At 34.6% G+C, this 19,889-nt stretch overlaps 1 protein-coding gene across 1 annotated transcript; it reads right to left on the bottom strand.

Moving 5' to 3' along the window:
* Nucleotides 1-942: 942 nt before the first annotated feature.
* LOC114169711 (nucleobase-ascorbate transporter 12-like) lies at nt 943-11,853 on the bottom strand. Its single transcript, XM_028054977.1, has 10 exons — nt 11,058-11,853; nt 10,847-10,944; nt 10,585-10,755; nt 10,127-10,227; nt 7,913-8,048; nt 7,714-7,764; nt 7,328-7,615; nt 6,179-6,413; nt 3,779-4,065; nt 943-1,425 (listed from the first exon to the last, which is right to left on the bottom strand). The coding sequence occupies exons 1-10, from the start codon at nt 11,524-11,526 to the stop codon at nt 1,204-1,206; spliced, it is 2,058 nt and encodes a 685-aa protein (XP_027910778.1). The 5' UTR covers nt 11,527-11,853; the 3' UTR covers nt 943-1,203.
* Between the last annotated feature and the right edge of the window lie 8,036 nt (nt 11,854-19,889).

The raw sequence follows: 19,889 nt of genomic DNA, 5'->3' as shown, positions 1-19,889 counted from the left end.
TTTATCAGGATCAAAATATAATTAAGCCTATATTATATAAAACTAAATTGATGTGTTTCTTGACCGTTTTCTTAAGAAGATAAGACAAATAGTGAATTAGATTGCTATCTTAATTGCATATAATAGTCTTCCTAAATTAGACAATAAAACATATGATTTAGTAGTAATAATTACATGTAAAGGTTTGTATCATTATTTATAGAAAAAATAATAATTTAAAAAAAATATCAGATCCTTTTCACCGGCAAACCCAATCAAAGATGAGTTGGTGATACCTTAATTGAAGCCACCAAAAAAATATCCTACCCAAGATTAACCTGAAAGTTCTAATGTTAGCCACAAATATGTTGATTAAAGGCACAACAAAAGATATTTCCGTTTAATACACAGTTGAAGATTCCCATTCATGCATGACCTGCATAAATATTTCCTGGTAGAGGACTAATCAACGATTCCTCAACTAATTTCGAACCAAATATATCTTTATAGTGAAAATAAAATGGTTTCTCCCAATACCAATAAAAAAATATCTTATCTAAACTATGTCTAATGGACATTGAATTTTATTTTTTTTTCAAATCGAAAACATAGTTTCAATCCATATCCAATTAACTGCTGAATTTAAAAAAATAATTTAAATATGAAATCAAAATATTAAAATGAGATAGATTAAAATTATTTGACTTCATTTGGTTATAAATTAATTTCAATTATTTGGAGCCGTCCTTTTCCCAAATACATGCATAGGCTTGCATCATTTCACAGCATTTTTTCGTAATTAATTAGAATAACACCGTAAAATGAGCTGCCTTTATATTCTTACAGATTGTTCAAGCAATGAACATTAAACTAGAGATATTGACAACAGCACAAACCTTTCATGACTACTTACCAAGTACGCTTACAACATCACAATTATAATTATACATAACTAGTCTCAACTAGGAAACGCAAATGAAGCTTGATACAACTACAAAAAAAGTATGTACATTCAAAATGATTTGTCAGATCTCTCGCCTCTATGCAAGATAAAAAGATACAAATGGAGATTTCGAATGAATAAAAAACTAGCTACAAGTTTAATCTAATAACTTACAACACAATTATGCCCCCAACAAATCCAATCACTAGTACTGTAACATTGAGTAAACTCAAGAAATTTGAATATATGTGAAGGAACCAAAGAAACACGAGCGTTGTACATTACAGGCCAACCCACTTCACCCATCTAAAAATCCGACCAATTCTCAAGGGCAATTCATAGTCATTAGCAACAGCAGGTTCTCTTCTAGCAACCTCAGCTTCGGACCAAACATATACCCCACGTTCCACCTTACTGCCAGGTACGGTATTATCCAGAATAACAGCCACAAGAAAGGCTATCACCATGTGTAGCGAAAAAAGCGTGTTCAACACATAGTCCAACTGCAAAGGATTAACAACTGCTCCTTTAGATAAACCTAACATTCCAACACAAGACAAGTTTCTACAAAGGAGTAACACTGATTTTTAACCAGCATTATTCAAGTGTTCAAATAACAAAAATAATTAATACTAATCCCTAGGGGTGGGCATGGATTGGATTTTTAATGATCCAATCCACATCCATTTTAGATCTAAATAATTAGATTAAATTTTTGACCAAAATCCATTTTTTTAGCAAAAGTAGTTTGGATTTTTTTAAAATCCATATCCAAATATTTAGATCAAGATTTAAATCCAATCCAAATATTTGGATAGAGTTCAAAATCCAGAATCCATTTTTTATAAAAGAAATTTAAATTGAATTTTTTAAAACTTGTATCATTAAGGCCTGGATGCCCCGGATGGGCCTGACGACCCGGACGGGCCCAACGACCCGAACGAGCCCGATGACCAGGACGACCCGAACGGGCCCGACAACCCGAACGGGCTCGACGACCTGGACGGGCCGGACAACCCGGACGGGCCGGACAACTCGGACGGGCCCGACAACACGAATAGGCTCGACAACACGAACAGGCTGGATGACCCGAATGGGCCCGATGACCCGGATAGACCAGACGACCCGGACGAACCCCTCCAAACAGTCGGGCCTAATTGGGTAGTCGGGCACGTTTGAGTCGTCAGGCTCGTCCGGGTCGTCAAGCCCATCTGGGTCGTCGGGCAAGTACAGGTCGTCAGGCCAGTTCAGGTCATCGGGCCCATCCGGGTCGTAGGGCTCGTCCAGGACGTCGAGCCCGTCTGGGTCGTAGAGCACGTTCGGGTCGACGTGCCCGTTCGTGTAATCATGCCATTTGGGTCATAAGGCCCTTGTAGGTCGTCAGACTCGTCTAGGTCGTCGAGCCCCTTTGAGTCGTCCGAGTCGTCAGGTCTGCCTGGATTATCGGGCCCATCCGGGTTGTCCGGCTCGTTCGTGTCGTCGTGCCAATCCGGGTCGTAAGGTCCGTGTAGGTCATCCGCCCCATCTGGGTCTTCGGGCCCGTTCGGATCGTTGGGCCCGTCCAGGTCTTTGGGCTTGCCTGACTCGTTCGGGTCTTTGGGCTGCCTGACCTGTTTTTGTCATTGGTCCTGCCTGGTCCGTTCGGGTCTTCAGGTCCGCATGACCCTGTCGGGTCTTCGGGTCTGCCTGACCGTTCGGGTCTTCGGGCCCGCCTTACCCGTTCGATACTTCGAGTTCGCCTGACTCATTCGGGTCATCGGGCCCGCCTGACCTATTCGGGTCTTTGGGTCTGCCTGATCCGTTCGGTTCTTCGAGCCCGCTTGACCCATTTGGGTCATCGGGCCCGCTTGGCCCGTTCGGGTCTTCGGGCCCACCTGGCTCATCAGGTCATTGGGCCCGCCTGCCCCGTTCGGATCATCAGGCTCACTTGAATTTTTTGGATCGTTGGGCTCGATTGACTCGTTCGATTTGTTGGGCCCGCCTAGCCCGTTCATATCTTTAGGCCTACCCAACCTCTTATGGTCGTCGGGCCTGCCCAATCCGTATAGGTCGTCGAGCAAGGCCTGTCCATGTATGAATTTAGCATACTCCATCTCAACCTTTAGTCTGACCCAACTAAAATTTTAAATTGAAAATTTGGATTGAATTTTTTGGATTATCCATATTTAAAATTCTTGATTTATAAAATGGATATCCAATCCATAAAATATATAAAATGTAGATTAGATTGAAATCCAGATCCATTAAATGGATTTTAAATGGATTGGATTTTTAATAAAATGGATTATAAATGGATTGGATTGGAGTAAAAGTGGATTGGATCAATAAAATTAGATTTTTTGCCCACCCCTACTAATCCCAGAGACAATGAATACTTAGTCAAAACTAACAGGCAACTTTGACCTTACAATAAGAAACAAAATACCTATTCCCTCCCTATTGAGCATGGGTAGTCTCTCAATGTCCACTCACAGTCTCATGGAGATAATATGTAATGACAGTTTCATGAGCCACACACCCATTTAGAAATGGTGTGTATATATATACATACAAGAGTGTTCAGGTGCACCTTTGATTTTGTTAAAATTATTTCTAAGTATTTGAAAAAAAATTATTTTACCTCCTAATCTTATATATTTGAACCCGTTAGCCACTGCTTTATGATAAACTTATGTGTAGTTGAGAGTGCACAAAGACATCACTTGACTTAGCCCCACTAACTTAGGGTCTTAGATACGCCACTATCATTTATAGTGATGAAAGTGGCCTTTGGATTACTTTCTATCTTTTCTGAAAATTTGACATAAATTAAAGCACCATATATATACTAATAAAACATAAAAGACACAGGCATACCCCTCCATATTTGCTGTGAATAGGCCCGTGAGAAGCCACAATGTAGGGCTGAAAGTAATTTGGCACAGACAGGTTGGAATTTGGAGAGATGCCATATTGTTGAAAGTAAGCAGGTATTGAAAGAGAGAAAAACAGTGATAGCCCAACTATGATGATATTGCGAGAGCTTCCAGCCTCACTATAGCGTAGATTTGACAAGCCTAATGCAGTGAGCATTGCCCACATAAAGCAGAGGAGACCGGCAACCATAACTTCAGGTATTGAAGCAATGAATCCTCCAACCTTACCTGTTGTGCAACATAAGCAAAATTAAACACAGATAATTTGCAAGAGAAGTTGTTTCACAGATGAGAGCGTAAAACTACAAAACTATAGAAAATCACACATCCTAACTGTATTATAACTTATGTAGTCACAAAAATGGATACAGGACATACGAGAAATTAACAACTTATTTAATGTTTCTATGTAGGTTGATGAACTTTGTGATGAACAGTGTGGTTGCACTGCCATGGCTGATTTTCTGCCAACTGCCAAAGACAATTTGTGAAGGCAGTCCTAATACGGTGGTGTAATAGGCCGCAATGGCATGTTTATATGGCAGAACTTTGGCCATCCACCGTATTCAACTACCTGCTATTGATAACACTGGTTATGAATAAACCACTCTTATATGCCAAAAATATGGATTGGAGAACTGAGAAAGTATCTCAGAGAAGCTTCAAACCACTTTTTCAGTTAGAATTGAGATTTTATGCAATGCCAGTAGCTATAATGCTTCAAGGCACTACATGTTCAACAGACAAATTGAAAGCAAGATAGGTTCTTTCACTTGGAAGATACAAATCGCTCTAGATCATCATTCCAAAAGGGCTAACTTGCATCCAGTTAGATAAAGCACCATTGAAGCATTCGGCTGCAACGAAATATGAAGCACAAATACCTCAAAAGTAGCTGGGTCAGCCAAACATGTATCAAACCCAACACAAATTTTAATATAATTGAGCATTTTCGAGTTACTAACATGTCTCACGATGATGCTAAAATAATATTGCTATCATAAAATATTATGGTAGTTAGTTAGTACTTTGGAAATATGCAACTTAGGAAAAGCATTTGTAAATGCAGGGAAAACTGAATATTAAAGGTTCCAAAATTATCTAATCATTATTTATGTAAACAACCTAAGCAATGCTGAGATTCTTTAACATCACAACTGCTCCTTTCATCATTACTATTCCGTATACTTCGTCTTAACTTAAAAACCAGCTTCTGAGTGCATTATTTAGCACAGTTAAACACATAAAGCTGCTAGGGCCTTAGTCATACCTTAAATGGCAACACAAAATCATGTAATAAAATGAATCTCATGATTCATATTTCAAATGTATAAAATTAATATTGATGCGTATTATTGAAATGCTGAACAGATCAATGAAAAGGTTGACAAAAGCTATCTAAAGAGCTTGAGCAAGAAAAAACTTTTCTTTTCAAAGATTGTAAGGGACGAGATCTGAAATCAATAAAAACAGTTTATCTAAGATTTTCATAAGTGAATTTGAAAGTGTTCTTGTGGGGTTCAAGAAACTTTCGTGGTAAACTTGCTATCTAAGTTTGCATGTGAAGTGTGTTTATAAACTTTTGAAAATTCGGTAAAATCCTAATCAATTGATTGAAAGACTAGATGGGTTAAAAGTGAACCCGTATACAAATCTTGGTATGTTACTTTCTCTTTATCCCTTCAACTCATAAGTTTTGGGCATATGAAATACATGTTTTCTTAAAAATGTGAACAAGATTTTTAAACCTGATACAACAATAGCTGAAAGTGTGTATTGATTTGAAGACCTCATACCTCACAATCTTTGAAAAGAAAAGTTCTTTGTTGATCATTGAAACCATTTGACTCAAAGGAAATAATTCTCACTAAATTTCAAATCCAATTGAGTTTAACCCCCTCCCCCTCTTGCTGGCTGATTTTTCTAACGCTCCTCAAATTGATATATTTGGAAACTTTGCACTGATCAATCTTTGCCCCATAAGACATATTTCTTTATTCACTTATTAGGAAATCATTGATCAAGTGAAAATAGCAGTACCATTTGTTTGGACAAGAACTTGTGTAGGATTAGATTTATAATTCAGTTTGGACATCATAATGAACTACGATAAGGCAATTTTTTATTCTACGCCCTGTAATTCTTCTGGAAGCTTGATTTCCAGAAATGATGTTTACAAACATTATATGTTTCACACAAAATAATGGTACTAATTGCTGCAGACCAGAAAAATGAAATTTGAGAATCACTGGGAAACCAAAGAAATTTCATGATAAAGAATAAGTGTACATCTGAAGAATGTTAGACTAGATCCCAGCACAGAAAAATTATAGAAACTTACCCACAAGAGACAACACTATCAAAAAGCATGCACCAAGTTGAACCGCCCAGCGGCTTCCCATTTTAGTCACAGCAATTGTGTGAACATTTTCAGTTAAAGTTACAGATCCAGCTCCAGTTCCCCAGAGACCAGCCAAGACACTAGAAAGACCTTCCAAGCCAATTCCTCGACTAAGAACTCCAGTAGTCGGAGGTCTGGATGCGACCAATAACGAAGATGCATGGTATGTGCCAACCTGCAAAGATTAAAGTAAACAAATATCAATGACACGGTAAAATGATTTCTTATAATCCTGCATACAGAGAAAAATACAAGGAACATATCATTTTAATTGAGATATTATAGTGTTCTCAACTAAATCAACACATATTTGTATTCGATAACCACCTTGCAGCATCAAAAGTCTTAAAACTTTACCACAAACAGAATCGTCATTGATGTAGTAATTTCATAAGTCTTGAGACAGAACCAATACAACATTACTCACCTTACACTCGGTGTTTACTTGATGTAAATACATACTGGCCAAAAGAAAAGACAGTGATCATATATAATTATAACAAGTTGAAAATCGTGAATTTTAAGTTTGGATCTCATAATGTCTCATTTCAACAGCAAAAGTTTTCCACCTTTGATGACGAAGTATTCAGTTAAAAATTAACTTAAAATAGCATACGCAAGGGTCATATTTTACCCTCCAAAGGAACATTTTTATTAAACGTATATCATAGTAGTAGGTGAAAAACAAAATTTCCAATCAAGCCTGTATGTCATCCAAGAAAAATAACGGTCTTGTAAATACAATACAGCCAGCACAAAGTTACGAACTTGGTAGAAGATCCAAATCACAATTTACCATCAAAGGCTGTACCACGTCAAAGAAAAAGAGAAGCCTTATTGTTAAAGGAAACAAGAGAAGAAAGGGAAAGAAAATATTTTCATAAAAGCTTACTGAAAATACAAAGAATACAAGCCTTATATAGGCCGAAAAACAGAGGATAAAAGGTTTTATATCTATAGTTTACACTTATAAATACAATATTGCTAGAAATGGCTATGAAGATGCTATATACATCAAGTGAACAACATATTGAGTAAGATAAAATACAGCCCAGGAACCACAAAAACAGAGAAAGACAAGAAACTCACCGAATCTACTGATGAGATTAAGGAAACCACACACATTACAAGAGCCATTTTCCAATGGAAGACAGGGGTACCCCATTGTAGTGGATAAGGAAACCTAAACCATGGAGAGGATAACAATGCTTGAGACGTATCAACCCGACAATGCCTCATCCTTGAAAAATGCTTTCTGCAGTGCTCTGAAACCATATTTGAGGCAGGTATATTTATATCACACCCTTTGTAGCTGTAAGCTCCGGCTTCAGTCAGCAAGAAAGCAAATGCCCATGTAATTGCCAGTCCCAGAGGAACCTGGCAATTAGGCAAAAAAAACAGAAATCATTTGCTACAGCCAGAATTTTATTTCAACGACTAAGGAGTTACGTAAGATATTGTAGCAGTCCACTTACTGCATAAATTAGAAATATGCGATGCCCAAGAACAGATATCTTACGAAGATACTGTGGAAATAGAGAAATAACAGATTACAAACTCTAGTTTAGTGCACCAAACAATACTATACACACTCCATGATTTTTTAAATAAAGAATAAATGAGTGAATCCATATTAAAAGAAATAAACACTCAAGGTCAATTAAACAAACTTACAAGAGAAAAAACAATAGCCACTAATATTTGAACTGCACCGATCTCAATACATGTACCAACTAATGGGAAACCATAACTGTAAAATGAAAGTCCAACAGCAGCAATAGTTGGGGCTACAACTACAGGATTTATCAACCTGTAAGGAAACACATAAAACGAGGTTCATTATCAACTACACTGAACAGAAAGTAAGACTGAAATTTGATGTTTTTATGTCAGTCAACTCAGGCAATAAAGTGACTTAATTTTAAATTTTGAGGAGAGTACTCAAACTATTATAAAAGTATACTGCTTATCTAGCAATTTTTGGTTAATATATTCACCAGCTTCATTATGGAAGAGGAGAAATTTTTTAGATCTACATAAATCATCATCTAATGATTGTTAGCATGAGAACAACATTATTAATATTATTATAGACAATATTTAAATTTTATATAACATTCTGCAGTGTTGAATTTTTCAATTATTCATTATAAGAAATGCTGACAGGAGGCAGCTCAACTAGTACGATGATTGCGTCAGGGATACAGAAACTTTTTTAAAATATAAGGTACAACAGGGTCAGGATATGTTAACGCAAACTTTGCACACATGTATATATTAACGCAATCACACATGTATATACATGTGTGTGGGTGTGTGTGTTTGACTGGAATGTCAGTGTAGTGTCTGGTCTAAATTAAATCACATAACAAATAACCGGTCAAAGAACAGAAAAACTGGTCAAAACACCGAAAGATTGATTTGTTGTGGGTAAATGAAAAATGCTTAATATGAGGCCATTTTCATTTTTTTCTCATTAAAAGGTGGGGAGAAAAATAAAAGAAAAAAAATATTATTTACCTTTTCATTTTACTCGTAAACCTGCTATTTGTTAATGAACATTGTTGTGTACTTGTGTTTGTTAAAACTTAAATCTAAGTACGACTTTATACTTTTGAATGTTATTAAACTATAGAATGATATTTTGTTTGTATTTTTGGTGTTATAAGTTGTGATATTATATTTCTTTAATAGTATTTTACATATTACTTTGTTAATACTGGTTCGATTATGAGTGAACAACTGAACCTTGAACTAGTGTCATGAGCAATTCAATGAATGGCCCAGTTTTAAAAACATTCATACAGCCATAAATATTCATGTATGGAGTCCATATGTAATATGGTCAATAATCTTGGTATTTCTTCTCTATGTTTTTAACTCATGAAATATAATTAGGAGTGACAAACTCGATGAATCAGATAAAACTAAATAGATAACTTATTTTTATTTTTTTTTAAAAGTCTGATTCATCCATGATCTATTTGACAAAAAATGCTCATCTAATTCATTCATTACCAATTTTCTCATGAATGGATATCCAATTCATCCACACAAATAATGGTATATATAAGAAACAAATACGCATTTCATCATATCAGACAAAAGTAGTTAAACTGGTAGTTTTAATTAATAATAATGTCACGATTTTAATTTTATTTCAGAAATATTTATAAAACTAAAAGTTTTAAGGGTGATTGATTTAACTACTCAGACTCAATGAGTTGTTTTTCAAAATGACTTATGTTATTCATGACCAATAATGCATCTGCTTTCATTAAAAAAATTGGTGGATGTCCCATTGATATAGTTCACAATAAATTGAATAAAAAAAAAATTAACAATTAATTTAATTGAAATTAGAAATGTGTTTTTTAAAATATATATTTTTTAAAAACAATTATTTAAATACTTTAAAAAATAATTTAAGAATGATTTAAATATGAAAAACATAGGTAAGTTAATTTTGATTCATTAAGAATTGATTAAATGGTCCATTATATTTTGAAAAATAATAGATGAATCGTTAGTCATTCATAAAATTAAATGGATGGGTTGGATCCATCCATTTTTTATTTTCATATTGTATATTGTATTGAATGAATTTACCTATGAATGAATTGGATGGATAAATGGATTGACTTGTCACCCCTAAACACAATAAGAAAAACTAAGAAATAAAATCTTATGCGTTATTATTTTTGCCCCTCCATAACTTTACTTTTGTCTAAGTTCAACTGCAACCTCTACGATTCGGGTAACGTGAATTTCTCAGCTTTTGGCACACCACTTGCATCAATGCACAATTATTCAGTTTGGTGAAAAAGCTGAATTGTGTATTTAAAAACAAATAAAAACAATCAAGTAGAAAAAATCCCAAAATCATACCTTACTAACAGTGACATAAGTCCAGTATATCCAAGTAAAGCTTGAAAAGCTGAACCAATAATTATAGCCCCCTGGAGCTCCTTCATTATGTGCTTGAATTTCTGCAAATAGAGAAATAAACCTCATCATCTATTTTTTCCAATCATTCCATCACAAAATTTAAAATATGACATAACTTCCGACTTATGAGTAACTAAACAAAATTAGAAACTGCTGCAACACCCGAAAACTTTGTTATAGACAAAACGAGTATACAGACAACAATCAATATCTTCTGGGAGTCAGATTTCCTGTTGCTTGTTGAACGAAAATCAGACAACTCATATTTTATCTTGTAAGTAAAAGTGTGAATCATCTGAACTTCATCCAGCATCAACAATCGCAATTCATGACTGCAGGGAATCAAATTCCTAGATTCTTAGATTCTGAAAGATAAACGAAAGGGAAGAGATACAAACATTTCCATTCAATCCTTGAAACTCCGGGGAGTTGATTATCGCGAGCGCCGGCGCCAGATAAACAAAAGAAGGGCCCTGAATCAAGGGTAACCTGGAGCCAAAAGCAATATGCAAGAGAGTAGTCACCCCCGAGACAAAGAGCACGGTCGATACCACCATAGAAGTTTCCTCCTACACTCACTAACACATCAAGAACTTCGCCACCAAAACCAAACACCACACAACACGAAAACACAAACTAAGTTAGATGAAAACAACTCACATGAGTGCCTCCCATGGCAGGAACAATCACAAGCGGAATCAGAACCAACGAACCTAACATCGAAAAGTAGTGTTGAACACCGTACACGCCAATAGGAACTACGCAGTAACAAATACCAAAATTGAAATCATAATTTAATTCCAACCATAACCGAATCAAATCAACGAGTCATTCAATTATTCAAATCGAAATTAAAAAAATATTTCAATACCTAAACCAGGCGAATCTCTGAGCTCGTACTTCATATGCGCGTGCCTCGACACGAACTCCTCGACCTCCACCGGCAAGCCGTCCACCACTTCCTCGTGCCTCGCATTTCTCCTCGGCGGTGGCTGTTCCGCCGCCGCCGTCGCCTGTCCGTTGGTGCTCGGAACCGAATTCTTCTGCACGCCGTCAGAGTCTCTCCGCTTCTTCGCCATGGCAGGCGGCGGCGGAACCGGAACGGGAGGCTTGTCGCCTTGTGCGACGCCGTTAGTGGTTGCCGGAGTTCGAACGCGACCGGCCTCGATATCGACGTTGGGCGGAGGGGTGGTTATCGGCCCCGAGTCTGTTGCATTGGTCTCGCCGGAGAATTTGGGCCTGAAACCTGTTTTCTTGGCCCAGGAAGAAGGCGGCATTGGCTTTGGCTCCGGCGGCGACGGAGCCAGACGGTTACGGTTGTTAGGATCGGAATTGGACATGTTTGTTATAAGCTATTTGCTATGCGCTATGCGTAGCGGTGTGCATAGCTTAACGGTTGCAGATCTGGCGCGTGGAGTTGCAGGAATGAAGAAGCGAAGGTGCTAGGGTTTTACACGCGAATGGAAGTGAGAGCAAAAATGGAAAATGCGCAGTGAGGTGTGAGATTTGGAAAGGGAAGAGTAAGGAAAGAGTGTGAGAGTTGAGTGTGGAGTGAAGGTGAAGTGGACCGTGTAGAAGGCCGTTGGAATTTATGAATAGATATTTATCTATCCATTTCTCGTCTTTATTTTGTTCTTTCTTTCTTTCTTAGACAAACGGTGGGGTTGAAAATTCTATTACATGGCTTACGAAGAAAAGACAGAAACAAACAAAACGGAAGGAACTTGTTGCCCTGGTTAAACGGAGCATCGTCAGGGATTGTTATATTTAAATATGTTCTTTTTCAGATACAAAATTAAAAAATAAATAAATTAAAATTTTAATATAATTTTGTCTTTGATATTTTTAAAAGATGAATAAATTTTTTATATGTTAAATAACATTGTGGGTTCTCAAATGGATAAAACAGTTCAACAGTATCGAGTTAAGATAAATAAATTTCAATTTTAGGTTAAAATTTAAAAATTAAAAATGTGTAAACTAAAATTTAAATTAATTATATCTTTTTCTTAAATGTAAAATATTACATATTATTTTATAAAGCATGTTTAATTTTTTATACTCACCTATGGAGTATTTTATTGTGGCATTAAGAGCATTTCTGTTGTAGTGTGGTGTGTTGATATTTAATGTGTCATCTTCTTGAGTTTAATATAAGTGCCATTTACACCACTCCCCTACCCCATTCAAGACCTTTTATTCACTCATGCATGTTTTTAAAATATTTATTATATATAATGATAAATTTAAATCGTGTCGTCTTCATCGTCACTTCACACAAATTATTTGACCCAATTTACACATTCTGTTCCTTAATTAAATATACACGTTTTAAAATATACTAAATTATGATTATATATATATATATATATATATATAATTATTTAATAGCTCATTGTATAGATTAAAATTGATATGGTTAAATATGTTTTTGTCGCTTAATTCTCAGTGAATTTTAGAATTAGTCAATCTTAAAATTTGAACCAATTTAATCCTTCATCTTTCGAAATACGTAGATTTAGTCATTTTAATTAATTTTTGTTAAGTTTATTTGATATTTCAAACGCATTTCATAATTGTATTTGACTTAAATTAAAGTAAAAATGTGTCAAACTATATAAACAACTCAAATACAATCCTGAAATGTGCTTGAAATGTCAAATAAACTTAACAAAAATTGATTATAAGGACTAAATCCATGTATTTCAAAAGATGAAAGACTAAATTTGTTCAAAGTTTCAAAATGGACTAATTTCAAGATTTACTGAAAGTTAAGGGACCAAAAACATATTCAATCCAGATTGATATAATATATTTTTAGGGTTTAATTAGTCGGATGATATTCACTTTCATTTAGATATGTCAGTTTGGTACCCGCTTTTAAAAATGTGTCAATTGAGTTCCAACTTTTGAAAATATGCCTCAATTAGGTCATTTTTAGCAAAAAAATTATTAATACCGTTAACTATTGATATTTAAAATGACTTACAAAATTAAATATTTATATTTATATTAAAATTTAGTGATAAAAGTCATGAATTAAGTTAACAACTTTAATAAATTTTGTTTGAAAGGGACCTGATTAAGATACTTTTTCAAAAAATTTGGACTAGATTGACACATTTGTAAAAAGGTGAGTACATGTGAATGAAAGTGGATACTATCCGACTAATTAAATCTATTTTTAAACATTAGAAATATTTTTAATATGACTGGTCATGATGAAATGACTTCATATTAGATCGAAAACAGACTATATAAATTTATTAATTGTGTAATATTGATAAAATCGTATAATTATAATACGTGATAAAAAAAAAAATGGTGGTGGGGTGCATTGAGTGAGAGAATCATCTATGGCATATCCTTGTATAGAGTGTTGAAATGCAATTGGAGTTTGGTGTAAAAATAAGAGCATCACGAGAGATATCTGCACAAACTATCCCTTCTCTCCGTCTCATTCATCAATGCCATCTTCTGTCAAGAAAAAATTCACATTTCTCACGAGGATTTCAAATTTTGCCATAAATTCATAAATCTCGATATTTCCACAATTTTTTTTTTGTTTCTGGTGAAAAATGACTCCATTTCTTGAATTTCAAATTATTCATTTCAAGCATAATTTTATAGTTTAATTAAATTTTAACTATTTATTTATGATTTAACTAAAGCATTTTTAAAAACATAATTTCAATCCTCTATATACTTATTATTTCAGTTTTTTATGCAAAACATTTTCTTTAAGTTTTTTTTTTTCATCGTAAGAACATGAAAATAAAACATCTTCCAACGCTACAGAATATGTCTTTTTCATTCTTTATTGGATTCTTCCTAAAAAAGTGTGGTTAGAAATTTCAAACGATGAATACAATTCTTTTTATTAAAAGTAAGTGATGATCTGATTTTTGTTGAGTTACAAAAAAATTAATGTAAATAACACTACATTATTCTTATTAAATTATTTTTTGTGGTAATGAATTAAGAAAATAGTATAACATATTATCTTCTTGATGTGTAGATAATGTATATAAATATAGTGGAGATACTTTTATCAGCTAAAAATAATCATTTTTAACCATTTAAATTATCAAGAAAAATAATTCATAATAACTATGATTTCTGAATATAGATGATTTTTTTCTTACTAAAACTTCCTGTGTCATGATCATGTTAAAACTATATAAATAAATGGAAATAACTCTTGTCTTGTATTATGTATATATAGTAGTTAGTTTTTTTTTATGATTGACTTGAGTCTAAACCTAAATTTTAAAATGATATTCAAATCTACAATGTCCTCGAAAATTTTATGCAGAATGGATTACAAAATTCATATTTGAAATGTGTAGTGATTATATTAAATAGTCTTCAATATATTTGTAAATTTGATTTTATTTTGATTTCAATCAACAATTTATTTCGTATCTTACAAAACTTATATTATTCATTATGTAAATGAATATATATTTATTTTAATTCCTGAAATATAGTTTTTTTAATCACTTGAAAATTATAAAAATCTTTTGCACTTTACTTTAAGTTACATAAATAACATTTTAGATCAAATTGAGTTATTTACTATAATCACTTAAATTAATTAATGAGTATAATATATGTATTGTGCAAGACTTGCACATATGTATTTGTGCGGGACTTGCACATATCGGTCTAGTAAAGGGGTTCTAAAACTTAATAATGTATTGTGTTGAACTTGCACATCTCGACCTACAAAAAGGGTTCTAAGACTTGGTAATATATTGTGGCCGGACTTTCACATCTTGGCCTAGTAAAGGGGTCTTAAGACCTTCTAATATATTGTGTTGGACTTGCACATCTCGTCCAAGATGATCTAACTACATCTTGGCCAAAGATATGATTGTTTTCCAAACTCATTTCCCTCTTTCAATATGAAAGGTCTGATACATCTCAACTAAGGTGGGTCTGCTACATCCTGACAAATAATTCGGTGAGCTTTATATACATGGCCTGATATATGTCAGTCAAGGTAACCTGATGCATGCAAGGAAACTAAAGGTGTGAGATGAGAATATCTCAAAGAAGGATATTTTAGTTTTAACAAGATAATAATACGCGTGATTAACGTTACAACAGTTACAATAGAGTATTCATTACCAGTGATGAAAGAATCTAAATGTTCTTAAAGATAGTTAACGAGAGTCAAATATATAAAGATATCTCGGTATCACTATCTTGATCTCTTTGTTATCACTAAAACTATCACATGCTTCTCTATTAGTGACTTGAGTGTCAAAGTACTTGGAGGTACTCGCTCCCCCGTCTTGAAAACAAAGTATACATCTGTAAGCAACAAGTTAACAATACCATACACTCCATGACAAATCAGTTCCATACAAAAATAATATAAAATAAAAACAAAATTTTATATCATTTTTCATTTATATAGAAACCATCATTTCTCTGAAACTTCTCTCGGTCATCTCTCTATATTTCTTACCCCATTCTTCATCTATTTGATGATCACCTAAGGGTGGTCCTTGCAAATAATTTTACCCATCTAAAGTTAAGAATAAAGTAAAATCACTTTTTGTTCATTTTTTAAGTCAGTTAGCATTTTGAGTCGCATGTGACATATGGTTCAATGTTTGTGACTCAAAATAGCTCAAAGTGAATATTTGTTTATCTTTGATCATCGTAGGGATGTACTTAGATCTCTAATTGAGTTTTTCTCTGTGTAGTTAGAATATATGTGGGAATTAGAGCTTTAGTAATAATCTTGAGTCAAGGATTTTTTTTTTACATCAAGTAAGGTAAGAATGTTATAAAAAATTTATGCTTTGTTAATGTGATTTGGTATGTAGGGTGATAATGAATTTGTAGGATTGGTTGTTCTTTGATTTTGTCTTACTTGCATTAATTATGTGATATACATGGAACTGTGTAATTGATTGAATTTATTGTAATCTATATGGTGGTTGAATGAATCGTTAAATCTAGAAAAATAAGTTTAAATAAATTGTATAAAAAAAATGCATTTATGTAAAATTAATCTCTTCAAAACTTACTTTAGTTTTGTAAATCTAAATAAAAAGTACAAATTTATAAAATTTAATTTGAAATAATTCTTTATTTATTAATATTTCTTAAGAATAGATTTATTTCAATAAATTAATTAATATTTCTTAAGAGTAAATTTATTTTAATAAATTAATTTTTAAAGAGATGCTCAAATAAAATAACTAACATAATGTGTATGCACTGGTAACATGTCAGAATACTCATACATGTTAATGAATAAATAGTTAAACACCCAATACTCATTATTTATTTATTAAAAGAAATGTGGCTGGTATAAATTACACATTATGTTGGAAATCAGAGTACTAGCACAAGTACTCACAACTAAAATACAAGATGAAAATAAAGGAACAAAAAATAGATAATAGGCAATGAATATAATTTATTTAAGGAAAGAAAAATTACATACCATTCTCTCTAATCCCAAGGAGAAAATAATGACAACCCCTCTCTTGGAAATAAGAAAAACTAATGCAAGGAGAACCTTAAAGGAGAAACTAACCTTCTCTCTTGGAGGAGAAACTACTATTCTCTCTTAATTCTTCTCTCAAGCCAAATAAAGTATAAGGAATAGAGAGGGAGAGACTTTGGGATGATTTCCTAAGGAAACATTGGACTCCTTTTATAACATTAAAATGAATCCCAAACTAAGTTCCCACCAATGTGGGACTTCTATTCTCACAATCTCCCACTTGAAGATTTTGATGAAATTAATCAAATCTTCACACCATGCTTTATTCTCTGCTTTCATGTTGCTTGTTCTTCTGGTAGACTTCAGTAGGATCGAATCCACGTAGACTTCATTGACACATAATTCTGATCCTCCGAAACGCAATGCAACACCCGAGGTTCCTTCTAAGGATCTCTTGTCAATACTTCACTGCTCTCCACCAAACCCGCCATGAACCTACTAACCACTCCCACTGCTTGTGCAATGTCTGGTCTTGTACACATCATAGCATTCATAAGGCTGTCCACCACCGATGCACTCGGTACTCGAGACTTCTCCATCCTCTCCGCTTCACTGCTAGGACTCATACGTGAGGAACAATTGATAGAAAGTGGGGTCGAAATTGGCTTGCAATCTTGCATGTTGAAGCGTCGCAAGATTATCAGTAAGTATTTCTTCTGGGAAAGCCAAACCTTCCTATCTTTTTTGTCTCGGTGTATTTGCATCCCTGAAATCCTTGTTTGCTGGTTCCTAGTCCTTCTTCTCATACTTCCTAGCCATTTGTGCCTTCAATTCCTGGATTTGAACTTTGTTGGGGCCTACCTCCAACATGTCATCCACATACAACATCAATGGTCTAAACACCCAGTCTGTTGTAACTGAGGCTTATGAAGGAATCAAATCTCTGGTACGAACACCTGAGCTCTCTTTAAACCGTACTGAGATTTGTTCAACCATGCAAACCAAGTTTTCTTGTTCTTTAACGCCTTCTGGTTGGAGCATCATTTCATTTCTGCTTAACAATAACCTTGTGGGTAGTGGGACCCACAGGTGGTACCCCTTCACATTGTTAGCATAGCCCAAGCACTTAATTTTCCCCAGTTTCAAGCTCTACTCGTGCTTTGGATTCCTTGAACTGGTAACAACACATTTGACTTTCTCTTGATGTAGTACACCCACAATCTCCTGGAGTAAACTTTGATTCTCCTAGTGATAACTCTGGTGATTCCCTTACATCAGAATAAACCAAGTCTTTTTGTGTTTTCCTTTTTCTGGTAGTCAAACTAGCAATCTGCGATCTATGACTATGTTTGTTGGCTTACCACACAGTGCTCGTGTAGAGATAAAACAACCTTCTTGAGCCCGAGTAAGAGATTACGTTCTGCATGGATTTACAAACTTCGCTCTGACTTATACCCAAGTTTACGATGTCACATCAACATCGCTTATTCTTGACTTGTCGATGCAACCATTGCATTAGCATCCTGCAACGTATCTCCCAAAAGCACATACACATCTGCCATGATCTTCTGAGCTTTCATGACTTACCAGATCTCTCCTCTTCTTCACAGAATATATTCGTCCTCCGAGGTATTTGCCATACAACCTTGTGAGGTTGATGCCTCAGAGTTCTTTCCTCCATTCTTCAAATGCCAACAATCTTTCTTCACATGTCCTCTTTTGCCACAATGGTAGCATTTGAGATGCTTCTTACTTTGACATCTATCATGAGACTGACTCCCACTAGATCCACGTTCTGTTGATCTACCTCTCGTCATCACCAAAGCTTCTATTTGCCTTGCACTTTCCACCATATCCTCTTTGTTCTTTCGCCTGGATTCTTCTTCAAGAAGAGCTCCGGCAACATCCTCAAAGTGTAGGAGGTCAGCAACATTGTAATTTGTAATGTTGATGACAAGCTGATCATACGAATCAGGTAAACTCTGTAGTAGAAGCTCCGCACGTTCATTTTCAATTATGTTGAAATCTGCCGCTGAAAGTTGGGCAAACAATGTATTTAGATTGTTGATGTGGTCTGTCACCGATGTGGACTCACTCATTCGAAGAGTATAGAGTTTTCTCTTCAAGAATATTCTTGTGTGAAGTGACTTAACCTCGTACAGGCTTGTGAGAGTATCCCAAATCTCCTTTGCTGTAGTCTTCTCCGCAATGCTGGATAAAACCGTATCTGCCAATGCTAAGTGCAAATTTGCTATAGCATTGTTATCTATTTCCTTCCACTTTTGATCTGTAATGCCCACAGGTTTTTCTTCAATTGCCGCTAGACAATTGTCCTTTCTCAAAATTGCCTTCATCTTCAGTTTCCACAATGAGAAATTTTTCCCATTGAACCTCTCTATCTCGTATCTTGTTGTCATGGTTTTAAAACCGACTTATGCACTTCTCACTATGAATAGTACTGTCTACTGGAACAATGGAGGCAGACCGTGAACCAGTGCACCAGGTAATTCCCAGGAAAGAGAGGTGGGTCACTAATGGACACGCTTAAGTACCAAGTCTTTCCTAGCCAGAACTTTCCTAGACATGCACTTTCACACTACCACACTTTATCCACTATCACAGCACTATTCTAATGACAATAGCAGCGGAATATAATCACACAATTACCAACAGCTCTGATACCACTGTTGGAAATCAGAGTACTAGCACAAGTACTCACAACTAAAATACAAGATGAAAATAAAGGAACAAAAAATAGATAATAGGCAATGAATATAATTTATTTAAGGAAAGAAAAATTACATACCATTCTCTCTAATCCCAAGGAGAAAATAATGACAACCCCTCTCTTGGAAATAAGAAAAACTAATGCAAGGAGAACCTTAAAGGAGAAACTAACCTTCTCTCTTGGAGGAGAAACTACTATTCTCTCTTAATTCTTCTCTCAAGCCAAATAAAGTATAAGGAATAGAGAGGGAGAGACTTTGGGATGATTTCCTAAGGAAACATTGGACTCCTTTTATAACATTAAAATGAATCCCAAACTAAGTTCCCACCAATGTGGGACTTCTATTCTCACACATTATATTCACAAATATCACAGTTTCAGATTTTGTTTTTTCCACAATAATGCTAATTCTAATAACTTTTATCGGATTATGTCGTGTTTTGAAACCTAAGTTATGAACAACCTAAATTTTTCCGTGATAAACAATAATTTTATAACATTTTCAC

Source organism: Vigna unguiculata, chromosome 11, assembly GCF_004118075.2.
Source record: "Vigna unguiculata cultivar IT97K-499-35 chromosome 11, ASM411807v1, whole genome shotgun sequence".
NCBI lineage: Eukaryota > Viridiplantae > Streptophyta > Magnoliopsida > Fabales > Fabaceae > Vigna > Vigna unguiculata.
This window is presented reverse-complemented; position numbering and strand designations above follow the sequence as displayed.

Coding starts and splice junctions, on each gene's coding strand:
- LOC114169711 (XM_028054977.1), bottom strand. CDS start 11,526: ATGTCCAATTCCGATCCTAACAACCGTAACCGTCTGGCTCCGTCGCCG. Junction 10,228..10,584: donor TTCAAGGATTGAATGGAAAT/GTTTGTATCTCT, acceptor CTCTATTTGCAG/AAATTCAAGCACATAATGAA. Junction 1,426..3,778: donor TTCACAGCAAATATGGAGGG/GTATGCCTGTGT, acceptor AATCCTTTGCAG/TTGGACTATGTGTTGAACAC.